At 51.1% G+C, this 20,147-nt stretch overlaps 1 protein-coding gene across 1 annotated transcript; it reads left to right on the top strand.

The window, feature by feature from the left end:
* The first annotated feature begins 470 nt into the window (after positions 1-470).
* On the top strand, positions 471-19,663 carry LOC134424495 (hydrocephalus-inducing protein homolog). Its single transcript, XM_063168312.1, has 23 exons — positions 471-521; positions 706-831; positions 1,084-1,203; positions 1,338-1,472; positions 1,662-1,861; positions 3,664-3,788; positions 4,358-4,559; positions 4,970-5,153; positions 5,510-5,609; positions 6,100-6,218; positions 7,256-7,479; positions 8,210-8,277; positions 9,001-9,236; positions 9,976-10,076; positions 11,851-12,051; positions 12,426-12,597; positions 14,017-14,169; positions 15,928-16,166; positions 16,505-16,760; positions 17,752-17,895; positions 18,063-18,206; positions 18,694-19,007; positions 19,192-19,663. The coding sequence occupies exons 1-23, from the start codon at positions 471-473 to the stop codon at positions 19,661-19,663; spliced, it is 4,086 nt and encodes a 1,361-aa protein (XP_063024382.1).
* Positions 19,664-20,147: the final 484 nt, after the last annotated feature.

The raw sequence follows: 20,147 nt of genomic DNA, 5'->3' as shown, positions 1-20,147 counted from the left end.
CTGGTCCCAGCTGGAAGAGCTCCCAAGGCAGCTGTTCCCTCCCAGCTCCTGGGTGGGCACAGATGCAGCCCTGCAGGCAGCACTGGATGGAGCCAGGGCCACAAAGGTCCCTTGCTGTCTGCAGCTCACTTGGCTGAAGATGCCCCACTGCTGAGCCTCTGCCAAGGAGATCCCTCTGTTTTCTTCTGTCCAGGGCTCTGTCAGCCCACACAGAGAAAACCAATGCTAATTGACAGAGAGAGCTAAAACTTGGACACATTCCTGTGCACCTCACTCTTGGTACAGCTTTTCTTGCTTGCTTCCCTTGGACTCAGCCAGCAGTGCTATCTGCTGGCTGTGAGTTTAGAGTGTTGTGCAGGGATGGAGTTTGGGCAGTTCTGAGAGCTCCTCCCCACTCTCTGAAAGGTCACTGCCTCAATCCAGGGAAAAGTAAGAGGAAACAAATGCCCAAAGAGCAGAAATCCCCAACCATGTCCCATCAAATCACAGAGAGACTCATGGGACACAGCCATGTGGCTGGAGTATGTGTGTTCCACTCTGTGTTATTCATTTATTGGTGCTGAGTATTTCAGCAGCAAACTTCCAGGGCTTCCAGAACTGTTCTAGTGGCTGTGATCACAAATCATTCATCAGTAGTAAGTGAACAAGAAAAGCCTCCATGAGCAAGGGCATTTCTGAGACTCTTGCTGGTTTTTTGCCTTCCAGCTGACTCCCTCTGCCTTCCAGAAGGAGATGTCTCTCAACACCAAGCAGAGGCTGGCCACAGCTAAGAAGCTGAGTCTGCCTCCCATTGTCCAGCCTCAAGACAAGCCTGGGACCTCCCATCACAAGGTAGCCTTTCCCTGCCCTTGCTGTTTGATGCGATAATTGAGGAGGATGCCAAAAGAGCAGCTTGGCTTGAGCCTGCTCAGCCTGGTCCAGGAGCTTTTGGTCAGCCCAGGGCAGAGGTGGAGGAGCCACTGTTTGCCCAGCGTGGGCTGGGCTGATGTGCTCACCCAGAGTCTGCACTTCACTGGGGATCAGAGCAGAATCTTCCTCCCAGCAGCTGAACCTGTCTCTGCTCTCTCTGGCCTCTCCCTGCAGTTCTCAGCAGCTGCCCCAGAGCAGCGCTCGTTTCAGCCTTGCCCACCAGAGGTGGTGTTTCAGAACTACAGCCCCGGTGAGGTCTGTGAAGTGCCGCTGGTTCTGAGGAACAGGGACAAGGTGAGTGCTGGGACTGGAGGTTCAACGCTGTGCTGGAAGAGGAGAGCAGAGAAGGGTGGTTAAGGATGGCACCAGGGCATGTCCACCTGTGCCATCACAAGTGGCAAAACCATCATTCCATGTCTGTCCTGCAGGTTCCTCACCTGTTGAAGGTCACCTTGAAGAGCTCACCTTATTTCCAGCTGGTGGGCCCCAATGACGTGTGCCGCAAGGTGCCACCGGGCCTCTACACCACTGTCCGCATCCTCTTCACCCCTGGGCAGAGAAAGGTGAGTCTGGAGGGCCCAAGAGGTTGCTGTTTGCAGTGGAAAGTGGACCTGCAAGGCTGGACTCAGGGCATCTGGCCTGGCTTTTGAGGACCTGTTTGGTTTCAGAGGATCTAGAACTGGGAGATGCTCTTTGCCCCTGCTAAAGATGGAGATAAAGGCTCTGTGCTGAGACAGTTTCTTTTGCCACAGGATTATTTCCACCAGCTCCTCTGCACCACTGAAAGTGAAGAGTTCATTGTGCCAATTTGGGCCATCGGTGGCCGAGCCATCCTGGACTTCCCTGACCAGCTGGACTTCTCCACCTGTCCGGTCAAGTACACGACCCAGAAGACCCTGCTGGTTCACAATGTTGGAAACCGGCCTGCTCGTTACGAGCTGAGCACCCAGAGGTGAGGCAGCTCATCTGTCCTTGTACAAAGGATATCACCTTTGGGTGATGGCAGAGTTGGGAAAGAGCAGCAAAAGGAACCAGAGCATCAGAGCTGCTGCCCTGCAGCCCTGGCTGGAAGTGAGCAGGACGTGTGGGGTTTGCCGTTGTTTCTCATGGTTTAAGCAGGATGCAGTCTTTGAGCTTTCTCTGTCTCAGATTTCCTGGAGGGTGCTGGAACATGTTGGTAGCTGGCTTGCACCCTCCTGAGCACAAGCAGCTTCTGAAATGCTTACTCACCACTGCCAGCCAAATAGACCCATTCTCTAGGAGGCCACAGGCACGTGGCTTTCCAGTGGTCCCCGCATCAGATGCCCAATATGAGAAGACAATCACTGTTTCTCCTGTTGGCTGAACTGGAGAGGGTAATGCATTTTTGACACCGTACCTGCAAGGAAACCAGTTCAGTTGGCTGGTGGTGTGTTGAGGGTTATGAGATCCCAGAGGTCTTGGTGTAGGAGCTGAGGTCAGGAATGCAGCACAGACCTGCTGTCTAACCTCAGGCAGCTGAGTGGCCTTGATGTTTTTTTCTCTGGCAAAACAGAGGTCAAAAGGCAAATTGACTTTTCTGCTGTGAAACGTGAGGGTCCAAGAGGAGCTTCCACCAAAGCCTGCCAGAGCTATTGGCAGCTCCAATCCAGGCTCCTCAGATGCTGCTCAAACAGGTTGCTGCTTTGGACTGTGCAAACATGTAGGCAGGAACTTGTAAATCCATGCACGGTTTTTCTCTGGGATTTCCAGATCTTGTTTTGTCACCACCAAAATAAATCCCCAATAAAGTCTGGTATCCTTTTACAATGTGCTTGCCAGCAGTTCTGTTGAGTGCTACAGAGCATGTTGGATCCTGCTTGATAGGGATTTAAAGAGTTTCTGAACTTCAGGAATTAAATCTTGAAGTAGATGAAATAGAGCCTAGATGTAGTGACAGAGGCAAAGATGGAGCTTGTGAGCTGCTGACTCTGGACAGAATTTTTCAGCACAGAGATGGAGCTGCTGTAACCTAACAGACTGAATTTATTAGAACAGTTAATGCTGCTTGACGTCAGAATTAACTGACCATCACTTAAAAGTAATAGATGTTAAGATTAGATGATATTTGAGTTTCTTCCTGCAATAAGTGTTAGTGGACACATGAGGCAATTCAATTAGCCCTATTTTTTTTGTCTCCCTTGATGTGGGAGGCAACTTTTAATGAGATCAATTCTCCCAAAATCAAATCATTTAATAATGGCAGTTAAGACACCAGTGGACAAAAGAATGTTTGGCTGTAGCAGATAACTGTACCATGGGACTTGAAACAGATTGCAGCCTCCTTGCACACAGCATCTACCAAAAGTGCAGGTGAATGGTGCTTTGAGAGACTTGGTCACAAAATTGCCAGCTTTGCTCACTGGTCAGCTCTGTTTGTGAATTATGTTAGGAGTACTTTGTCCTTGGTATCCATGGCCATAACTTTTGCCCAGCTCTGTCAGTAAGGGGAGCTGATATCTGATGAGAGTAAGCAAGATGCAAATGACCCTTGAGCCTCATTGCAGAGAGCTGGATACAGAGTATGGGGGAGATGAGGTCATTTCATCCCACAGGATCTTGTGAGGGCTGGATCTCCTCACACTAGAGTCAGTGGCTGTTTCTGACCCTGTCTGTTCTGTCTTCTGCTGACTGTGGTTGGTTTGCTCTTTGCTTGCACAAGTGAGCAGAACTGGACTGCAAGAGGGTTAACATCCCCAAATCTCCACCAAGAGTCCTACTGTCTCTGTGTTGCAGCCCTTTCTCTGTCACTCCGGCCATGGGAACTCTGGATGTTGGTGACGCCGTGGAGGTGGCAGTGGAATTTCGGCCACTGAAGACTGGTGACCATTGCAGGTCCCTTGTTGTGCACTACGACACAGGTGAGTGCTGGGCAGTGCTCAGGGCACTCTGTGCATCCCTCAGAGCAGAGCCTGTTCTAAGCAGAAAGGCTGGTGTGGCCGTGGGTTTCAAGAGGGAGATGATGATACTTTTCATGGGGTTCATGTTCTAGTCATCTAGTTTGTAGTCATGCAGTTTGTCATCTTGATCCTCGTAGAGCTCCTTGTAAATGCCATTTCTAGAGAGCATGTCTGGTATTTGTTGTTTGCATCTCGCCTGGGAAATGCTCACCTGCAACAGGAATGGTGAGCTTGAAGTCTGAGCCCAGATGAATCCCAGGAGCTGGCTGGGAATAATGAAGCTTTGAAAGCTCTGGAAATGAGGGAGCTTGGTAGGGGTCTGTTCTAGAGGGTGAAATGCTGGCAGGTTGTCAGGATGGCGTCATGCTGTGCACATGCAGCTCTCAGCTTGTGATCCATGGACTGATCCATGGAACTGCTCGTTCAGCTAAAAGCTGTGACACTTTCTTCTGCTGCCTGTGGTGTGCTCTGTTCCTTGTGCTTCCATCAGCCAGTGAGGTGAGCAAAGACTCCCCTGTGCTTTGTTCCAGGTGAAGACACCCACACAAGCCTTCATGCCAGAGCTGTGGATGCCCACATCAGGCTGGACAGGAATACTGTGACCCTGGAGAAGACGTACATCACCATGTCAAACAGCGCAACTGTGCTCATCCACAACTGCAGCGACATCACAGCCCGCTTCCAGTGGAAGGCTGTGGATACTGAGGAACAGGAGGAACAGCTGAGGCAGAGGTGGGTTTGAAAGATCCATTTCAGAGACATTCCGTGCCCAAGGGTAAAACTAACAAATGGCTTCAAGAGGTACTGGTGCTTTTGAATGGCTTTGGGTAAGTAAACCAGCCCATCTCTCCTGCCTCCCCCAAGCAGTTGTGTGCCAGGAAAAGCTGCCTGAGGTGGCTGATGGATTCTCCCTCAGCTGTGGCAGAGGCTTTGAGCAGGAAGGTTCTGTTGAGGGCTGCTGCCTTTGGAAAGCTCTCCTGAGCTTGCTAGTGTGGAGTGAACAAGTGACCCTCTGATCCATTTGGGACCCCATGGCTCAGGGTCAGCCCTTTGCTGTGGAGCTGCTCCTGCACTTCCACTTCTCTCTGCAAAGACGTGGCTTATTAAACAACCTGCTGGGTTTGTCTTTCCTGTGCCTGCAGGCAGTATCACAGGATATACCAGCAGCAAAGGCACAAGTTGTATAGTTTTCTGAAGGAGCGTGAAGTGGACATCACTTGCCGAGAGCGCCTTGCTCTTCTCAACCACACCTTCCAGAGTGAGGTAGCAAAGATCAGAGGAGATCCCATGCTGTTAGACGATGACATTTTCTCCCTTGTGCCAAAGGTAAATGATGGCTGAGAACCTCTCTTCCTGCTTCTCTCCTTCCTCTTCCTCCTCATCCCTGACTAAGGTCACTTGACTGATCCCTGCCTCAGCTGGCTTTGTGTGCCAGGAGAGAAGTCATCGGGATTCTGGTGAGGTCAGAGAGCTGGTTGCAAAAAGCATTTCTGCCCTGTGGGCTCCTGGCAGGCAGCAGGAGCCTGACTAAAGCTTCCAAACTCTGTTCTCAGTGTTATTGATGAGTGTTACTCACTCCTTGCTTGTCACTGATGCTCTAAATAACAGCTTACAGGACTGTGGTTGAAAACAAGAATTGCGGTGTCTGAAGATAAAGGTTTTGCTGTGTCCTTCTGCTTTAGGAGGGTGAGATCATGCCGAAGTGCTCGGCTGAAATCAGCGTGTTCTTCACGCCCCAGGCAGCCCAGGTCTATGAGCGAACAGTTTACTGTGACATCTCAGGTACGGCTCCTTCCCCTGCCCCTCTCTGCAGTGAAGGCAGCTGCAAACACTCCCCCAGGTCACTGGGCTCCTGTGCCATGGCTGGGGAGGGTCTGTGCTCAGCAGGGCCCTGCTGGCACATGCCCACTGTCCCTGCAGCTTCCAGGGCATCTCCTCTATTTTGATTTTTTCCCTCTCAGCTGTTCTGAATGCTGCCTGTATTTAGACTGCTCCTCCTCCCTTGGGGAAAACACTCTGAGGTGCACCCAGGAGGAGGAAGAACAAAATTTCTGGCATTTCCTAAAGTTCCACACTCAGCACAGGGGTAGAAGAAAGGATGGTCTCTATGGATGTACTGCATCTCCTGAGGGAAGGGAAGGGTCCCTATCTGCTCCTGGGACATCAGGAGCTGGTCCCATGCAGCACAGAGTCAGGGACTAGCACTAAGGCAGCCTGGAAAATGCAGGAGAGCAGAAGGAATTCCTGTACTGAAATAGAAATCTCTCCCCAGGCCGTGAGAACAGGCTGCCCCTGCTCCTCATGGGGGAAGGCCTCGGGCCCCGGGTCCATTTCCACTTTGAGGAACTGAACATCGGGGAGGTTTTTGTCAGAGTAACCCACAGATATGAGGTAAGCAGAGAGATTGGGGTGGGTCCTGCTGGCTCCTAGGGTAGCAGTGAGCCTTGTGGACCTGTGGAATTCCTGGCAACTTGGGTAGTTGTGATGCTGGTCAATTTTGGGGGATTTCTTGGAATCTGGATCTTTTGGATGGGGTCAGAAAGGTGTGTCTCTTGTTCGTGAGACCCCAGGCCCTGCTTTTGGGCAGCCTTCTTTGGAGATCAGCTGGGAGGCTTCCTGCAAAACCACTTGACACATGAAACCAACACTGGGTCAAAAAGCTGCATGTTCAGAGGCTTTTGTTCCAGTCCCAGACACAAATCACCTTTGTGCTCAGGCTGTCCAAAAGCAGCTGGAACAAACTGGCTGCATTTGAGTTCAAGTCCATTGCAAACAGTTTTCAGCCATGTCCCTCCTGCATATTCGTGGGAGTCAGAGGAAAACCATCCACCCTCCTGGCTCAGCGCTGGTCAAAGCCCTTGGCAGTGCTTTCCCTTGCTCACCAGCCCCTCACCACACCTCAGCCATGATGTACCTCTGGCTCGAGAAAGAGCAAAGTGTTTCTGGGAAGGAGGCAAAGGAACTTCCTACATCTTTGCTTCTGGTTTCTCCCACTCCTGCTGTAAACAGGTTGGGCTGCAATGGAAGCTGAACGTGCCCTGCCCACGGTGGGGTTGGACACGTTTGAAATCTCTGTGGTGATGTCACTGGTAATGCTGTGATGCCCAGTGCTGCTCTAAGGGCCAGGTGTGAATGAACTGGGTGATGCTGAGCAGCCCCTCTGTGCTGCAGGTCAAACTGGACTGTCTCTGCCAGTGGGAAAACCCCAGAGTGCCTCTGGTTAGATGAAGTTATCACTGCTTTGAATGAAACACCCAAAGCTATACAAAGCTGTATTTCAATGTTGTATTTTTGGCTTCTGCCATGCAGCAGCACAAGGCATCTTCTGTCTGTTACTGGTGTTAATAGTTTAATTTGAAAGTGACTCAGACTTCTGTAGGAAAGGAACATTCCTCATGTATTTCCACTTTGCTTTTCTGCTGCTGCAGGCATACCTGATCAACAAGGGGCCTATTGAGGCTCCCTTCAAACTCATCCCTCCAACCACAGCCATGGGCTCCTGCTTCACCTTCCTGCCCCAGGAGGGCATCGTGGCACCAGAGAAGCTCCAGGCCATCCGGGTCTCCTTCTGTCCCACCATCCGGGGGGAGTTTGAGGAACAATTCTATTTCCATGTGGCTGAATCCCCTAAGCCTGTGATCTTCACTGTCAGGTGAGGAGGGCTTTGGGAGCTTGTTGGGCACATCTGTAGCTGTCTCTGGGTAATCATCTTCCATCTGCCTCATTTTGTGGTGGAGCAGAGAAAAAGTGTGTTGCCTGAGGTGGCTCTGGCATCCCTTTAGTGTGGGGTGCCTGCTGCCCTGTGTGGGTACCCAGGGGCTGCAATGACTCCTCCCTGCAGGGATGTCTCCTGCTTAGGCTGCTGCAGGCAGTGGGATGGATCAGCTTTGGGCAGCAGCTGCTCTGGGATGTCCCACCTGAACACCCAGCAAGGTCCCCAGGGCTTGGAGATGGGCCAGCCTGGGTCATTCTGCAGCAGCAGCAGTGTTTGCAAAAACTCCTGTGAATAATCCCTGCCAGATGGGCAGCAGCAGCCTCAGCTCCCCTCTCCCAGCCATGCTGTGGGGACAAGCTGTGCTCCCAGCTCCTGTGCACAGAGGGCTCTGGTGCCTCCTTTGCACAGCCAGCAAAGGGCTGATGGGGGAGTCAGGAACTGTGCAGCAGGAACTGTGCCAAGGACTGGGGCATCTGTCAGCTGCTGAGCACTTTGCTTTGGCTGCCTCCTGCCCCCGTGGGTGCTGTGCTGAGCACAGGGTGCTGGGCTGTTTTGAAACCCAGAGTGGTTCTGACAGCAGCATTTATCCACCCTCTGCCTAAGGACACCCAAACCCTTTGTGATTCCCTTTAACAGAGGCACTGCCTCCCTGCCTTTGTCCCTGCAGGGGCTCTGTGATGGGACCCACTTTCCATTTTGATGTGCCCGCCCTGCACTTCGGTGACATCGCCTTTGGTGAGTGTGCCCTGGGCTGGCACCGCAGTGTCAGAGCTTGCTGTGGTGCTGAAATGGAGCCCTTGAACATAAGAGCATTCGTCACTCGTGTTCCTCCACCACAGCCTCTTCAGGGTGTTCATTCAGGGCTGCTGGTGCCTCAGGTACCCTTTTGTTTGATCATGAGATCAAACAGGACCAAAGGAATAAAAAGTCAGCATCACTGTTTGGCCACTTCTTGTTTCCCTTTTAGTAAGTGGCACAATAAAGAAAGGCACCAGGCAGGAATATGGTTCTGTAATAGCAGATCCATCCTGCTTAATCTGATTTCATTCCTAAGGTTTCTTCAGCTGGGGGCAGCTCTTTAATCTTTGTTTCTTTAAACTGTGCTGCTGAATGTTGTCTGCATGTGTTACCTCAGTGGCATTTGAGAGCGTGACGTCCTTTTTGTGCCTCTCCTGCCTCCCTCCTGCAGTCACTGTTGATGGGCATGGAGAAGCCCTGGGCTGTGCCTGCAGTTGGTTTTTCCTCCCCATCTGGGTTTAAATGACTCTTGGTAAGCAGGCTGGGAGATGTCTGCTCCACACATAGCTGGCCAGCCAAGCCGTAGATCCACTGCAATGAGCTGTAGTTCAGATAACAAAGAAGTAAAATCCAAGCACAGTTTTATACTACCAGCAGGATATTCACACCAGCAATCACGAGGTATTGATGCCTAAATGGGGATTTGTGTCATTTTCTTAGGTTTTCCTCACACCTTGAAGTGTTGCCTGTTTAACACCTCCCTGACGCCCATGGGCTTCTCCCTCTACATTCCTGGGGATGGCTTGGGAGTGCCCAGTGTTAGCAGCACTACTCAGATAGGCAAACCCAGCAGCCAGTTGTGGAGGAAGGAAGTTCGAGTTCTGAGGAGATTACAGGAATTTACCATAAACCCCCACAGCGGGACCGTCCGTGCCCTGGGATCCCAGGATATCAAGGTATGGGAAGAGTCCAGCTGCTGGGGCTGAGGCTTCACTGCAGTGTGGGAGGGCTTTAGCTCTGGTGCCAGCTTGGAGCATCCTGGGAGTGAGAGATCTGCACTGCTGGGAGGCCTCTGCTAGCTGGCTTACCTGGGATGTTCCTCAGGGAGCACTGTTTTGTTTCCAAAATCATACACTGAGATCAATACCGTATGGTCAAGTCCTGAAGCCATTCTTGTGTTTTTGAGAACAATTTATTTGATTGCAAGTGGGCAGAGGAAGGATGAAAACAGCAAGTTGCTGTTAAAGAGAGAGATATCATCGTGGAAAGCAGTTTTCTTCTCTTCCTGGTCTTGTTTCTCATCTCCTGGGCAGCAGATGAGTTGTATTCACTGCAGGAATCTTCAGTGGGGACAGAAAATACTCTGCAGCCACAAACTGCCCAGCATGTGCTGGGCCACACTCTGCCCTCAGCTTCCCGCTGTAAGGCTGGACTTGTTCCATTGGAGACAACAGACTTCTTCTGCATTTATGTCATTGTAGTCAGGTGAAAAATTAGTCCCTTTAGCAAATCTCATATTGCCAGAGGGCTTTTTTTACTCTCAAAGACTGTTGCTCTACTTAGGGACCAGCAGAAAAATTAAAGCAAATCCTCCCTTTGTCTACCATGGAACAGGAGTTGGAGGACAGCACACATGGGTAATGAGAATTTTGCGAGTTAGCAAATACTTGCTGCACTTCATTTCTTTTCTGCCAGGTCACCCTGTGTCCCAACACTGTTGGGGACTACAATCTGGAGCTGGTGCTGGACGTGGAAGATGTTGGCAGGAAGGTGTTTGCACTGCCCCTCACAGCCAGGTACCAACACCTTTCCTGCACCTGCTTGTCTTTGCTCGTGCATCCAGCACCAGCACACTGCCTGGCTGCAGCTCCAAAGGAGAAGTGCTGCTTCATGAGCTGCATCTGCCCATCTAGACATGAGAACAGTGCCAGGAAAGCAGCCCTTAGTGAGATACCCCCCTGCTCACAGCCAGCCATGGCCCTAGCCCTTTTTCTAAAGGGAGCAGGAATAACATGAATTGTTGGCCTGGGCTTTGGTGCTTGAGCTGGAACAAATTTCCAAAGGCTTGCCTGCCCTTCTTCCTGCAAGTGGTGAACTTATGCTGCTTGTGACCACCCTGCAGCAGTGGTTTGGAACACAGTGAGCAGCCTGCTGAGAGCTGGGGTCTGGCTCCCTTCAGCAGTGCGTGTGCAGTGGGGAAGAGGCTCCAGGCAGGAGTGGGGAGAGCAAAAGGTCTTACAAAGAGGACTGTAGTCCTTGATGTGGAAGGTTGTGGGAACTCAGCATATCACTCCTGATGTCCAGAGTTGCCGAGATAACGCTTGGGGGGCTCGGAAATCCTGGAATGTTGCCAGAAGTGCTTGGTGGTTGGATTTTGACCCTGCAGGGGATGTGCCACCTCTGTGAGGACAAGAGAATCACTTGGGGATAAGTGGTGTAAGAATTAATTATTCACAGGGTGGAAATACAGGTTTTAGGATTTTGGTGCAGGGGGCTTGTAGGAGACAAGATGGAGGAATCGGGGCGTGTCTTGCCCTTCTTCTTTCTTCTTCTTGTCGTCCATCTTCTGTGGTGATGTTGGCACTTTGGGATTGGTTCATGTTGAATGTGCACTTGTTAGTATGGGTAAAAGGTATTGGAAAGTAAAGGTAAATATATTGTACGTAGTTTTTAGTATAAAAATAGACGACCGCCCAGTGGGAGGTCAGTGTGCCCTTGGCTGCCTTGCTGGTCAGACCTCTGTCGGGCTGGAAGAAAATTTTGTAGATAAGAAATAATGAACAACACTGAAGACCGAAAAATATGAAGAGTGCACTCATCCTTTGGAGCGCGGGCTGTCCCAAGGCATAGGATGCTATGCGTGACCGGGCAGAGACAAAAGGCCGGACCGGTCAGAAGGTCACCTCAGCTTTCGCTGCTTCCCTCTGGCTCTGTTGAGTCATGTTCTCAGAGCTGAGACCAAAAGTCATTCTTGCTGCAGCAGAATTCCATCCTGCTGTGCTGCTGTGGGTGTCAGTTTAGTGCCAAGAGGGATGCAGTTCCCTGGTGCTGTTCCCTCTCCCAGGCAGAGCCATCCAGTCAGTGCCTGGGCTGCCATTTTGTAAAGCAAGCACAAATGGGGACAGTCAGTGTAGAGACCCATGGGGGAAAGAATTGAGGGAGTTCTAGGAACTGGAAGAAGTTGATCACCTGCACTGTGGGCCTTGTGCCCTTCACTGCTGGAAGAGAGGATTCACTTTTCAGGCAGGACAACAGTGCTGGAGGAGAAAAGGGAGTCATTTTCACTGATACACTGGAGTCTTGTGTTCCTTGAGCCTTGGTGGGCACTGGTCCTCACTGGAAAGGCTCCCCCAGAGCTCAGGGACCACTGGCACTGTTACGGGAGTCCTTGCAAGTGTCCTTGGGCAGAGAAGGGGCAACACTGCTAAGACAGCTCTGGACTACTGTAGGACTGCTCTACTACTCTACTCTGTTAGATTTGCAGATATCCTCCATTGCATGCTCTTGGAGGACAAAAGTTCTCCATGCTCCCAGTGTCTCTCATTCCCCTGGGGTCATTTCTTTGCCCAGGTGCATCGTTCCTACTCTGCGAGTGCTCAACCCTGTCGTGGAACTGGGGCACTGCTGCTTGAAGGTGCTCTATGATGAGAAGGTGACCCTGGTGAATGACAGTGACTTCCCAGGCTGCTACTGTCTTCTCCCTCAGGTTTGGCCTTGCATCCATCTCCTCCCCTCAGATTTTACTGGGGGGGTTATTAGGGGAATAAAAGGGTTTGGATAAGACCTTGCTGGTTTCTATTCAAAGCTAAAGGTTTTCTGAGAACAGGAACCTAAACACAAACTTTAGGAAGCAGTTTAACATCTTGAGGAAGATGTTTAGAGTCTAGTCCTTGACTTGTTTTCACGTGGCAGAGCTTCGAGGGCAGTGAAAATCCGATGCAAGGAAGCTGTCAGCACCCAAGTGGGTGTCTCTGATGCAGCAACTTTTGGACCCCTGGGGATGCTGAGCACCTACACCTTGCATCTTGGTTTTTGCTTTCTTGCTTTCTCCTGAGAATTTTTACAAGCGTGTGGGAGTTGCTCTTGTGGTAGAGGTTAAGGAGTTTAAAGTTTCCTCCGTTCTGAAGATGCCTTTGATTCTGTCCCTGCCAGGAACACAAGGAGGAGGCTGCTGCGTGGTACTCCAGCCTTGCACCCTCTGGGATTATCGAGGCTCACAGCTCGGTGCAGATCCCAATTACACTCCAGGCCCAGTTGCTGGGACAGTGCAGCATCACTGCCAAGCTGGCCGTGTTTGGGAGACCAGGATCCCCACTGGTGAGAGCAAGGGGACTTGTGTGCCTTGAGCAACTCCTCCCAGTGGGGTGTAAACTGCACAGGGATTCTTCCAGGAGCTTGTGATTTATGGCTGGTGTGGACAAGGACAGAAGGGACTGGTGGCACAAGCAGCAGCTCGTGCCTAGGAAAGAGGAAGAGTGGAAGCCTCACAGGTGGCAATCTGAGTGCCTGACTCAGCATAGAGTTACAAATCTGGGAGATGGGATAACAAGCCCAGGCTGAAACCCAAACCAGTCCCTGGGTCTCATACTCTGCCATGTTATCAGATGAACACAAGGGCTGCTTCATTACAACTGTTCAGCATCACATCCCTGAATCCTGCTAAAGCAAGCACTGTTTGCTAAAGGAATGTTTTGTGCAGAGCTGGACTGAGGCTTCTCTGAAAGCCAGGTCCCTCAGGTCTGAGAAATACCCATCATATCTCCTCAAGAAAAGCCCACCCAAAACAAAATGAATGTCCACACAACTTGCATCTGGAGCACAGGCTTTGCTTGTTCTTTCCACCAAGTTTGGAAATGGATAAGGCAAGCAATTTCCTGAACCAAAGCCTCCTAAAAGAGGACTCTGAAGATTCTGAAGAAGATTCCAAGGACTGTAAAGAAGATTCTAAAAGAGCTCCTAAGAGAGACATATATCATAACAGCAAGTGGCTACAAAATACAGGCCCAGTCTGCCAGACATGGATGCTCTTCATCCCTCCATAGTCTGCTTTGTGCCATGAGCACCCCACAAAGGCAGCAGTGCTGCAGCATGTGGACATAGTTTAGCCAAGAATTCCATGTTCCTTGTCCCATCATCTGTGCTACCTCTGCAAGAACAATCCTTTTGAGTTTCAGACTATTAAGTCAGTTGAGACTTTTTTTTAAGGAAAAAACACTGCTTGAATGATGCAACTACTAATTGATGCCCCTTACTCATATATATGAAGATTACACATCAGCACAAACTGAAGGCAGCTAACTTGCCTCATCTCCACTCTGAAGAGCCTCCTTGCTTCTGGCTCGTGCTGCTTTCACCAGAGCAGCTTTTTGAATTGTAAAGAACTTAGTGTTCAAGGATGGCTGTGCAGCAGCAAAGGCTGGGAAGGTGCTTTGGGCCAAGGTGGAGCATTTGAATGAAGCAGGCAGGAGGTAAAGGAAAGAGCCATGTGGAAGAGGTGTGAAGAAGCAAGCATGGCAAACAGCAGTGCTTTGTGCTCTGATAATGGGAGCTTGTGGCTTTCAGGTGTGATCACTGCAGACCCCACACTTGCTCCAGGCCTTCTGTTTCAGTCTGCACCACTGACAACTTCCAAGGGCCATCATTGTCCCCAGTCTAGGAATGCTCTTGGAGCTGGCTGTGTTTTTAAAACTGCCTTTGTTGCATCTTTTGACCTTTGCTACCTTCTTCCTGGAACAGGAAATCCGTTTAGAGTGCGTTGGCCAGGGCCCCGTTGTCTATGTCCATCCCAGGGAGATAAACTTCGGCTCTATCCCAGTCCTAGAGGATTGTTCCAAAACTCTCCACCTCGCCAATCAGTGTAAGATTCCTGCAGCCTTCCAGGTGGAGATGGTAAGTGTCTGTGGGGCTGTTTTCCAGGGACAGGTGCTGGTTACCAGCAGCCCTTGACTTGTTTTTGTATGCAACGTTTCTGTACTGTTCTGTGTGAGTGGAAGCAAGATATTCCATCCAAGGGCAAGCAAGAGGAGCCAGGATCTCAGGCACGCCTCTGAAATAGTTTGCAGAGAGATTGGAGCAGAAATGAGTCTGGATCATGTTTGCAAGTTCTCTCTTTATTTTATGGAAGATACTTAGCTGTGCAAGTCCTGTTTTCGGAGCTCTGAGATCAAGAGAAGCTGTGGCCCTTTGCTCCTAAGAGGGCATGGATTTCCCCATGGACTCCCCATTCCATCTGCATTTGTTTGTGCCAGACTTGTGTTAATGGCAGAAAGCAGGGTGTGAGATCTGCCCTCAAACTGCTCATGGGGAGGCAAATTTCACAACTCATGTGGGTCAAACCAGTGGTGCTGTTGCAAACAAATGCACCTGTGAGGGTTGTGCACCCCCAGAGCCTGTGGTCTCTGCAGCATTGCAGAATGGCTCTGGAGATCACCTGCAGAGGAAGGTTGTTTCATTCCTGGAGGTTACAGAGGGAGACAAGCCACAGGGCTGGAGCTACAGCTTGAAAACAGCTTTGAAAAGAGATCTTCTGTATATTGGGTGGGTTCAACTTCTGGAGCTGGTTAAAGCCAACCCTGATCAAGTGGACTTGTTTGTATTTGTGGATAAATCATCAGGTGCTGTGTGAGAGTTCAGGCTCAGCCTCCTGGGCCAAGGAGGAGGGGCGTGAATTTTCCTCTTGCTGCTTTTCCAGCTGTTTGGGGGATAAATGTTATCCCAAAGTGGAGGACTGGCAGGGCAGTTTTTCCTGACTCCACAATGGAGTTCTGCTTTCAGCCTCTGCAGGGAGCAGTGCACCTTGGCTGGGTGCTCATGGTGTGTAAAGGTTGGCTTTCACATGCTCCTGCCAGGGCCAGACCTGCAGAGCTGTGTCTGTACAGCTGTGCTGGTGCAAGGCCTTTCCCCCTCCTTTGGGCACCTTCCAGCTCCCTTGCTCAGTCCATGAAGTCCATGAGAAAGCAGATGACAAGAGTTCTTGGGAAGAGTGGGCCATGCCCACAGAGCACATGTTGTCCAGTTTTCTTTCTGCTTCCTGCTTTCCTGCTCTGCTCTAAGCATTTAGAGGTGACTTTTCCAAAGCAGAGGGCCCTGGGGCACCTCTCTACAGCTGATGATTGGTGGGGAGTGAGGGCTTCAGTCCTTCAGGGGGTGTTGAGAAGCACTGATGGCCCCTTGGGAAAGGAGATTTGGGATTTTGCTCAGCTGGCTTTGCAGAGTTGTCCTTCAGGCTCTCAGCAGTGTCCTCCAGCTGTGTGGCTGCTGGGCTGGGATTTGAGCAGTCCTGCCTTCCTCCAGCCATGAGCCTTTGTGCACACCCAGCTCCGCTGCCAGGAAGCCAGCAGGGAGTAAACAGCTTCCCTTGGCAAGCGCTCCAAAGAGAGCCAGCAGGGGGAATTACCTTCTCCTGAGGAGGAGCTTCCCTTGGGTTGAGCAAAACAGGGCTAATGACCCGAGTCTGTCAAAGGAAGGTAAAATACAGGTTGTATAAGCTCTTGGGGAGTTGCTGTGCTGGACACCATAGCTTACATTTAGGGAAATTAAACGTTTATGGTTTTTATACTCATCTCTTTAGCCTTCCCGTTTTCTGCACCTCACAGCAGAGCAGGGTCCATGGCTTCCATCTAACTTAGTGTTTGGCTTTTCCTACAGGCTGTGGAACGTTCCTGCTGGAGGATTGAGCCCAGTAAAGGAGTGGTCCCCCCCAGTTCTGAGGTGTCCGTGGCTGTCATAGCTAACCTGAATGACACAGTGAAATTCCAGGAGAAGCTGAAGGTGTTCATTGAGAACAACCCTGTGACCATCATCCCTCTCCAGGCTGTGGGCATTGGCACCACAGTTGTCACGGACAAACCTCTTGTTCCGAAGCTCGACTTGAAGTCCTGCTTCAGGTAGGAGACTCTAGAAACTTCCACATCTCCTGTGTGTTCAGCAAGGAACAATTTTTCCATAGCCCTTCAGGCTAGATCTTCAGTACTCAAGGTCCCAGCTCTGTTTCCATGAAACCACAGGAATTCATTGAGAAATATGTCAAATATCCTGGAAAGCCACAGAAATGGAAAAGCTGGAAGACCTGGCAGGGCTGAAGCTTTGAGCCTGGGCAGCCTTTTGGGCAGAGGTTTTATTGCAGAGTGCGCAGTCAGGGAATGCCATCGGGGTGAAGCTGAAGCTGAGTGATGCCAGGGAAATAACAGCTCCCGTGACATTTTCCATCTCTCTTCTCTTGCAGCTTCAGTCGCTGCTTTTACCACTTCCAGCTGACGAACAGAGGCCGCCGCACGCAGCGGCTCTACTGGAGCACGGAAGGGTTCCGCACCTTCCGCCGCAGCGCGCGGGCCCCGGCCCCCGCGGGCCCCCCGGGCAAAGGGGCTCCCCCCATGCCCAGGCCTGGCAGCCCCGTGTTCAAGCTGTGCCCAGCGCAGGTGGACCTGAGGCCGGGCCAGACTGTGGACATGGTGCTGGAAGGCTGCTCCAGCACTGTCCAGGTGAGGCCCTGCCCAGGGCTGAGCCCTCCCCATCAGATCCCCTCCACTGCAGCTTCTTCTGCAGCCCCTTGACACTGGCCTGGCACAAGGAGCAAGTGACTTCAAGAAACTGTTTCAAAGCCAGTTGCTTTCCTTGCTGGCCACCATCAGTTGCTAAGGCTCTTTTGTGTTTCCCTAGCTACCATAAACCCAACTTGCTGATCCCAAAATACAGACTGAAGGAAGTACTGCTCCTTTGGGCAAACAGGGCTTACCTGTGTCATGTGCTGAGGCAGAAAGGGAGAGCAGAGAAAAGAAGTTGCACTTAGGCTAGAAGCCCAGGCAGGAAGCAAATTAAACTACTGTCAAGTGCTTTTTCTGAGGGAAAAACCCTTTACCCAGGCAGTAAAACAAATGCCCTGGGAATGGCAGGAGGGTCTGGGAGCAGCATTGCTTTTCCTCTGAAGACAAACGTGGGCACAGGGCTGCTCTTGCTATGAGTCCTGGAGGGGGAAAACACAGTGTGCCAGCTCTAATGATCAGTGCAATGTCCATCCAGGCAGGAAACTGTTCCCAGACATCGTCAGAATTGACAGTTTGACTTTGGTCAACTTTTCTATCACTGCTTGCCCCAGTGTCTCAGCCACCCCTGGTGTCCCAGGGACAGCCAGGTTCTGCAGCACCCCTGGAGAGCAGCGCAGAGGGGGAGATTTTAGCAGGGTCTGGGAGTGTTCTCCTACCTGGACCTTTCTTTCCAGGGGAAATGAAACTCTGCAGAGAAGCTGCCAGCTAAGTCTGGTATGCATTCCCTGGCTCCAGGAGCCCTGGGCACAGATATTTAGAATACATAGGTGGCAGCACAGAAAGAAAAGAGAGCTATTGAGGAGAGCAGAGACTAATTACAGTCCCTAATAACGAGTGACAGGAATGGGGCCCATGGGTGGGTGGCAAGGCAGTGTGGGGTGTTGGGCCTGCCAGCACACACGGGGACACAAGGGAATCTTGTGTGCAGGAGGTGAAGGAGCGGCTGCTGTGCCACGCTGTGGTGGGGAAAGAGACAGCAAAGAAACAGATCCTGCAAACAGATGTCATCTGCAACTTCATCTGCCCTGCAGTGCAAATGTCCCCCAGAGCCATCGCTTTCCGTGTGGAAAAGGTAAAGTCACCAGATTGCATCCTGGCATTTAAAGGTGTAACTCTTAACTTGGCTGGAAGTAAATAGAAATATATGCACTTCTGGGGCTGAAAAGTGTGAAGTGCATTAGAAGGGGAAGGAGGTCTATGGCACTTGAGGTTGTTTTCCCTTGTCTCCTGTTTCTGTAGAAACCCAGTGATGTCCTGACACTGCAGTACCAGCCGCTGACATTAAAAAACACCAGCTCCCTGCCATTCAGCGTGGTGCTGGACTTGGAGCAGCCCTTCCTGGTCTGCAATGTCAACCGGAAGCCCCTCCCTGCAAATTGCAAGGTGAGCCTCTGTGGGCTTGTGCAGTGGGGTTTGAGGAGGAGGGATGTGGTGCTGCACTTCTGCTGGGAGCTCCTCAAGTTGAGAAGCTCATTCTGTAGTGTCAGCAGTGGATTGGCCTGAGCTGAATCAGCAGAGCTGCTGAAGGAATCAAAATCTTATCTGAATTGGTAACATCCATGCTGGCTCTAAAACATGAGGAGAGGGGAGCAGGAAAGCAGATTGAGGCAAGCCATGCAGTAAAGGTGTCTCCTGGAAAGCATGCCAGCTCTCCAGCAGCCACCCCCTTGGACTGGGGCTGAGCACAGCAACGGGAGCCTGAGGGATCCTGGGCTGGACTGTGGTGCCTGCAGTCAGACCCCTGCTGTAGAGAGATGAACCATGAACTGAGGAGCCCATGCTGGGCTCGCTTGGAGCATTTACTGTTTGCTGCTGTCAGGCCTTGGGACATCATCCCACAGGTGATTAATTACTGCTCATCTCCTTGCAGCCTGTGAGAGTGGGTGTAGGGAAGGAACTTCATCTCTGCATCTGCTTTAACCCAGCTTATAAGAACAGTCTGATCAGCTGGGTGGTAAAGAAGGTTCTCAGGGTGAGCTTCATGGAGCATCCTCATGTGGAGAAGATCCCTCTTCGGGGGGAAGTCTGCTTCCCAAATCTCCACCTCCCCACCAAGGCCGTGGACTTTGGCTGCATCATAAATGACACTGAACAAGAGTTGAAGATGGAGATGACCAACTGCAGCCCACTCCCTGTCAACTACCACTGGTCATTCCTGACAGACAGCCAGGTGAACACCATCAGGTATGAGCATCATCATCCCCGTGCTGCTGCGAGCATGGAGCTGCTCCAGCCTGGCTCTGAGTGGCTGTCACTGAGCTCAGCACACCAGCACCCAGCCAGGGGCTGCAGTGCAGTGAGGAGCTGCTCTTGCAGGCACCTCTCTCCCCCACTACAGGTCCACCATCACAGTTATGTTATTTTCCAGGTTCATCCCTTCACCACCTAAATTCAAGCCACGGTCATTAAACAAGAGGAGAGTGTTTCTACGGAGATACTCCAGGACTGAAAGTGTGGAGGAGCCAACTGAAACCCCAGAAACAACGCAGGATTCTGCCCAGGAAGATTCTGCCCTGGAAGATTCTGCCCTGGAGGATTCTCTCCTGGAGGATTCTGCCCTGGAGGATTCTGACGAGCAGGATTCTGCTCAGGAAGATCATGCCCAGGAGGGTCCTGCCCAGGAGGGTCCTGCCCAGGAAGATCCTGCTCAGGAGGACTCTGATCAGGAGGATTCTGCTCAGGAGGACTCTGACCAGGAGCCAGAAGATGCAGAGCATTCCCTGGAATCAGAGGTGGATTTTCTTGTGCACCTACCACTTGCTTTGCCTCCTCAACTTGCCACCAAAAAGTCATACTCGTGCCAACCTCCCTTTTTGCTGCCCTTCCGTTCTGTGCCCTGAAAGTGGCAGTTGGGCATGGGGTGTCTGGGGAGGCAGAAATAGGAAAGTTTTGCTCAGAGAAGCTCACTCAGATCCTACACACCTATGCTGAATTTGGGACTTTTTGGCATATTTTCTTTACAATGTAAAATGAGGTCTTTATCTGCATCATGATGAGAAGGCCTCCAGCTTCCCATGTCAGTCCATGAAGAGTCCTGATCTCCACGTAGCCCCTTCCCAACCCAGCTAGAGCACTCACATCTCTGCCTTCTCCCAAAAACTAGTATTGCAGTGACAGCTCCAGAGCAAGACTTTGCAAAGTCACTTATTATGGAGCAATAAAAAGTCACTTATTATTATGCAGTTAAAAAAAAAAAAAAAAAAAAAAGATGTAACTCTCTGCTTCCAGAGAGTTTCTCAAAAGCCCAGTGTTGGCATTAAGTTTATGGAGAAGGGTTGTACCTGCTCACACACAAATACCAGTTGTTTCTACACTGGACAGTTT

Source organism: Melospiza melodia, chromosome 13 (assembly GCF_035770615.1).
Source record: "Melospiza melodia melodia isolate bMelMel2 chromosome 13, bMelMel2.pri, whole genome shotgun sequence".
In the NCBI taxonomy this organism is placed as follows: Eukaryota; Metazoa; Chordata; class Aves; order Passeriformes; family Passerellidae; genus Melospiza; species Melospiza melodia.
This window is presented reverse-complemented; position numbering and strand designations above follow the sequence as displayed.

Coding starts and splice junctions, on each gene's coding strand:
- LOC134424495 (XM_063168312.1), top strand. CDS start 471: ATGTCCCATCAAATCACAGAGAGACTCATGGGACACAGCCATGTGGCT. Junction 18,207..18,693: donor CCCTCCCTGCAAATTGCAAG/GTGAGCCTCTGT, acceptor ATCTCCTTGCAG/CCTGTGAGAGTGGGTGTAGG. Junction 19,008..19,191: donor AGCCAGGTGAACACCATCAG/GTATGAGCATCA, acceptor GTTATTTTCCAG/GTTCATCCCTTCACCACCTA.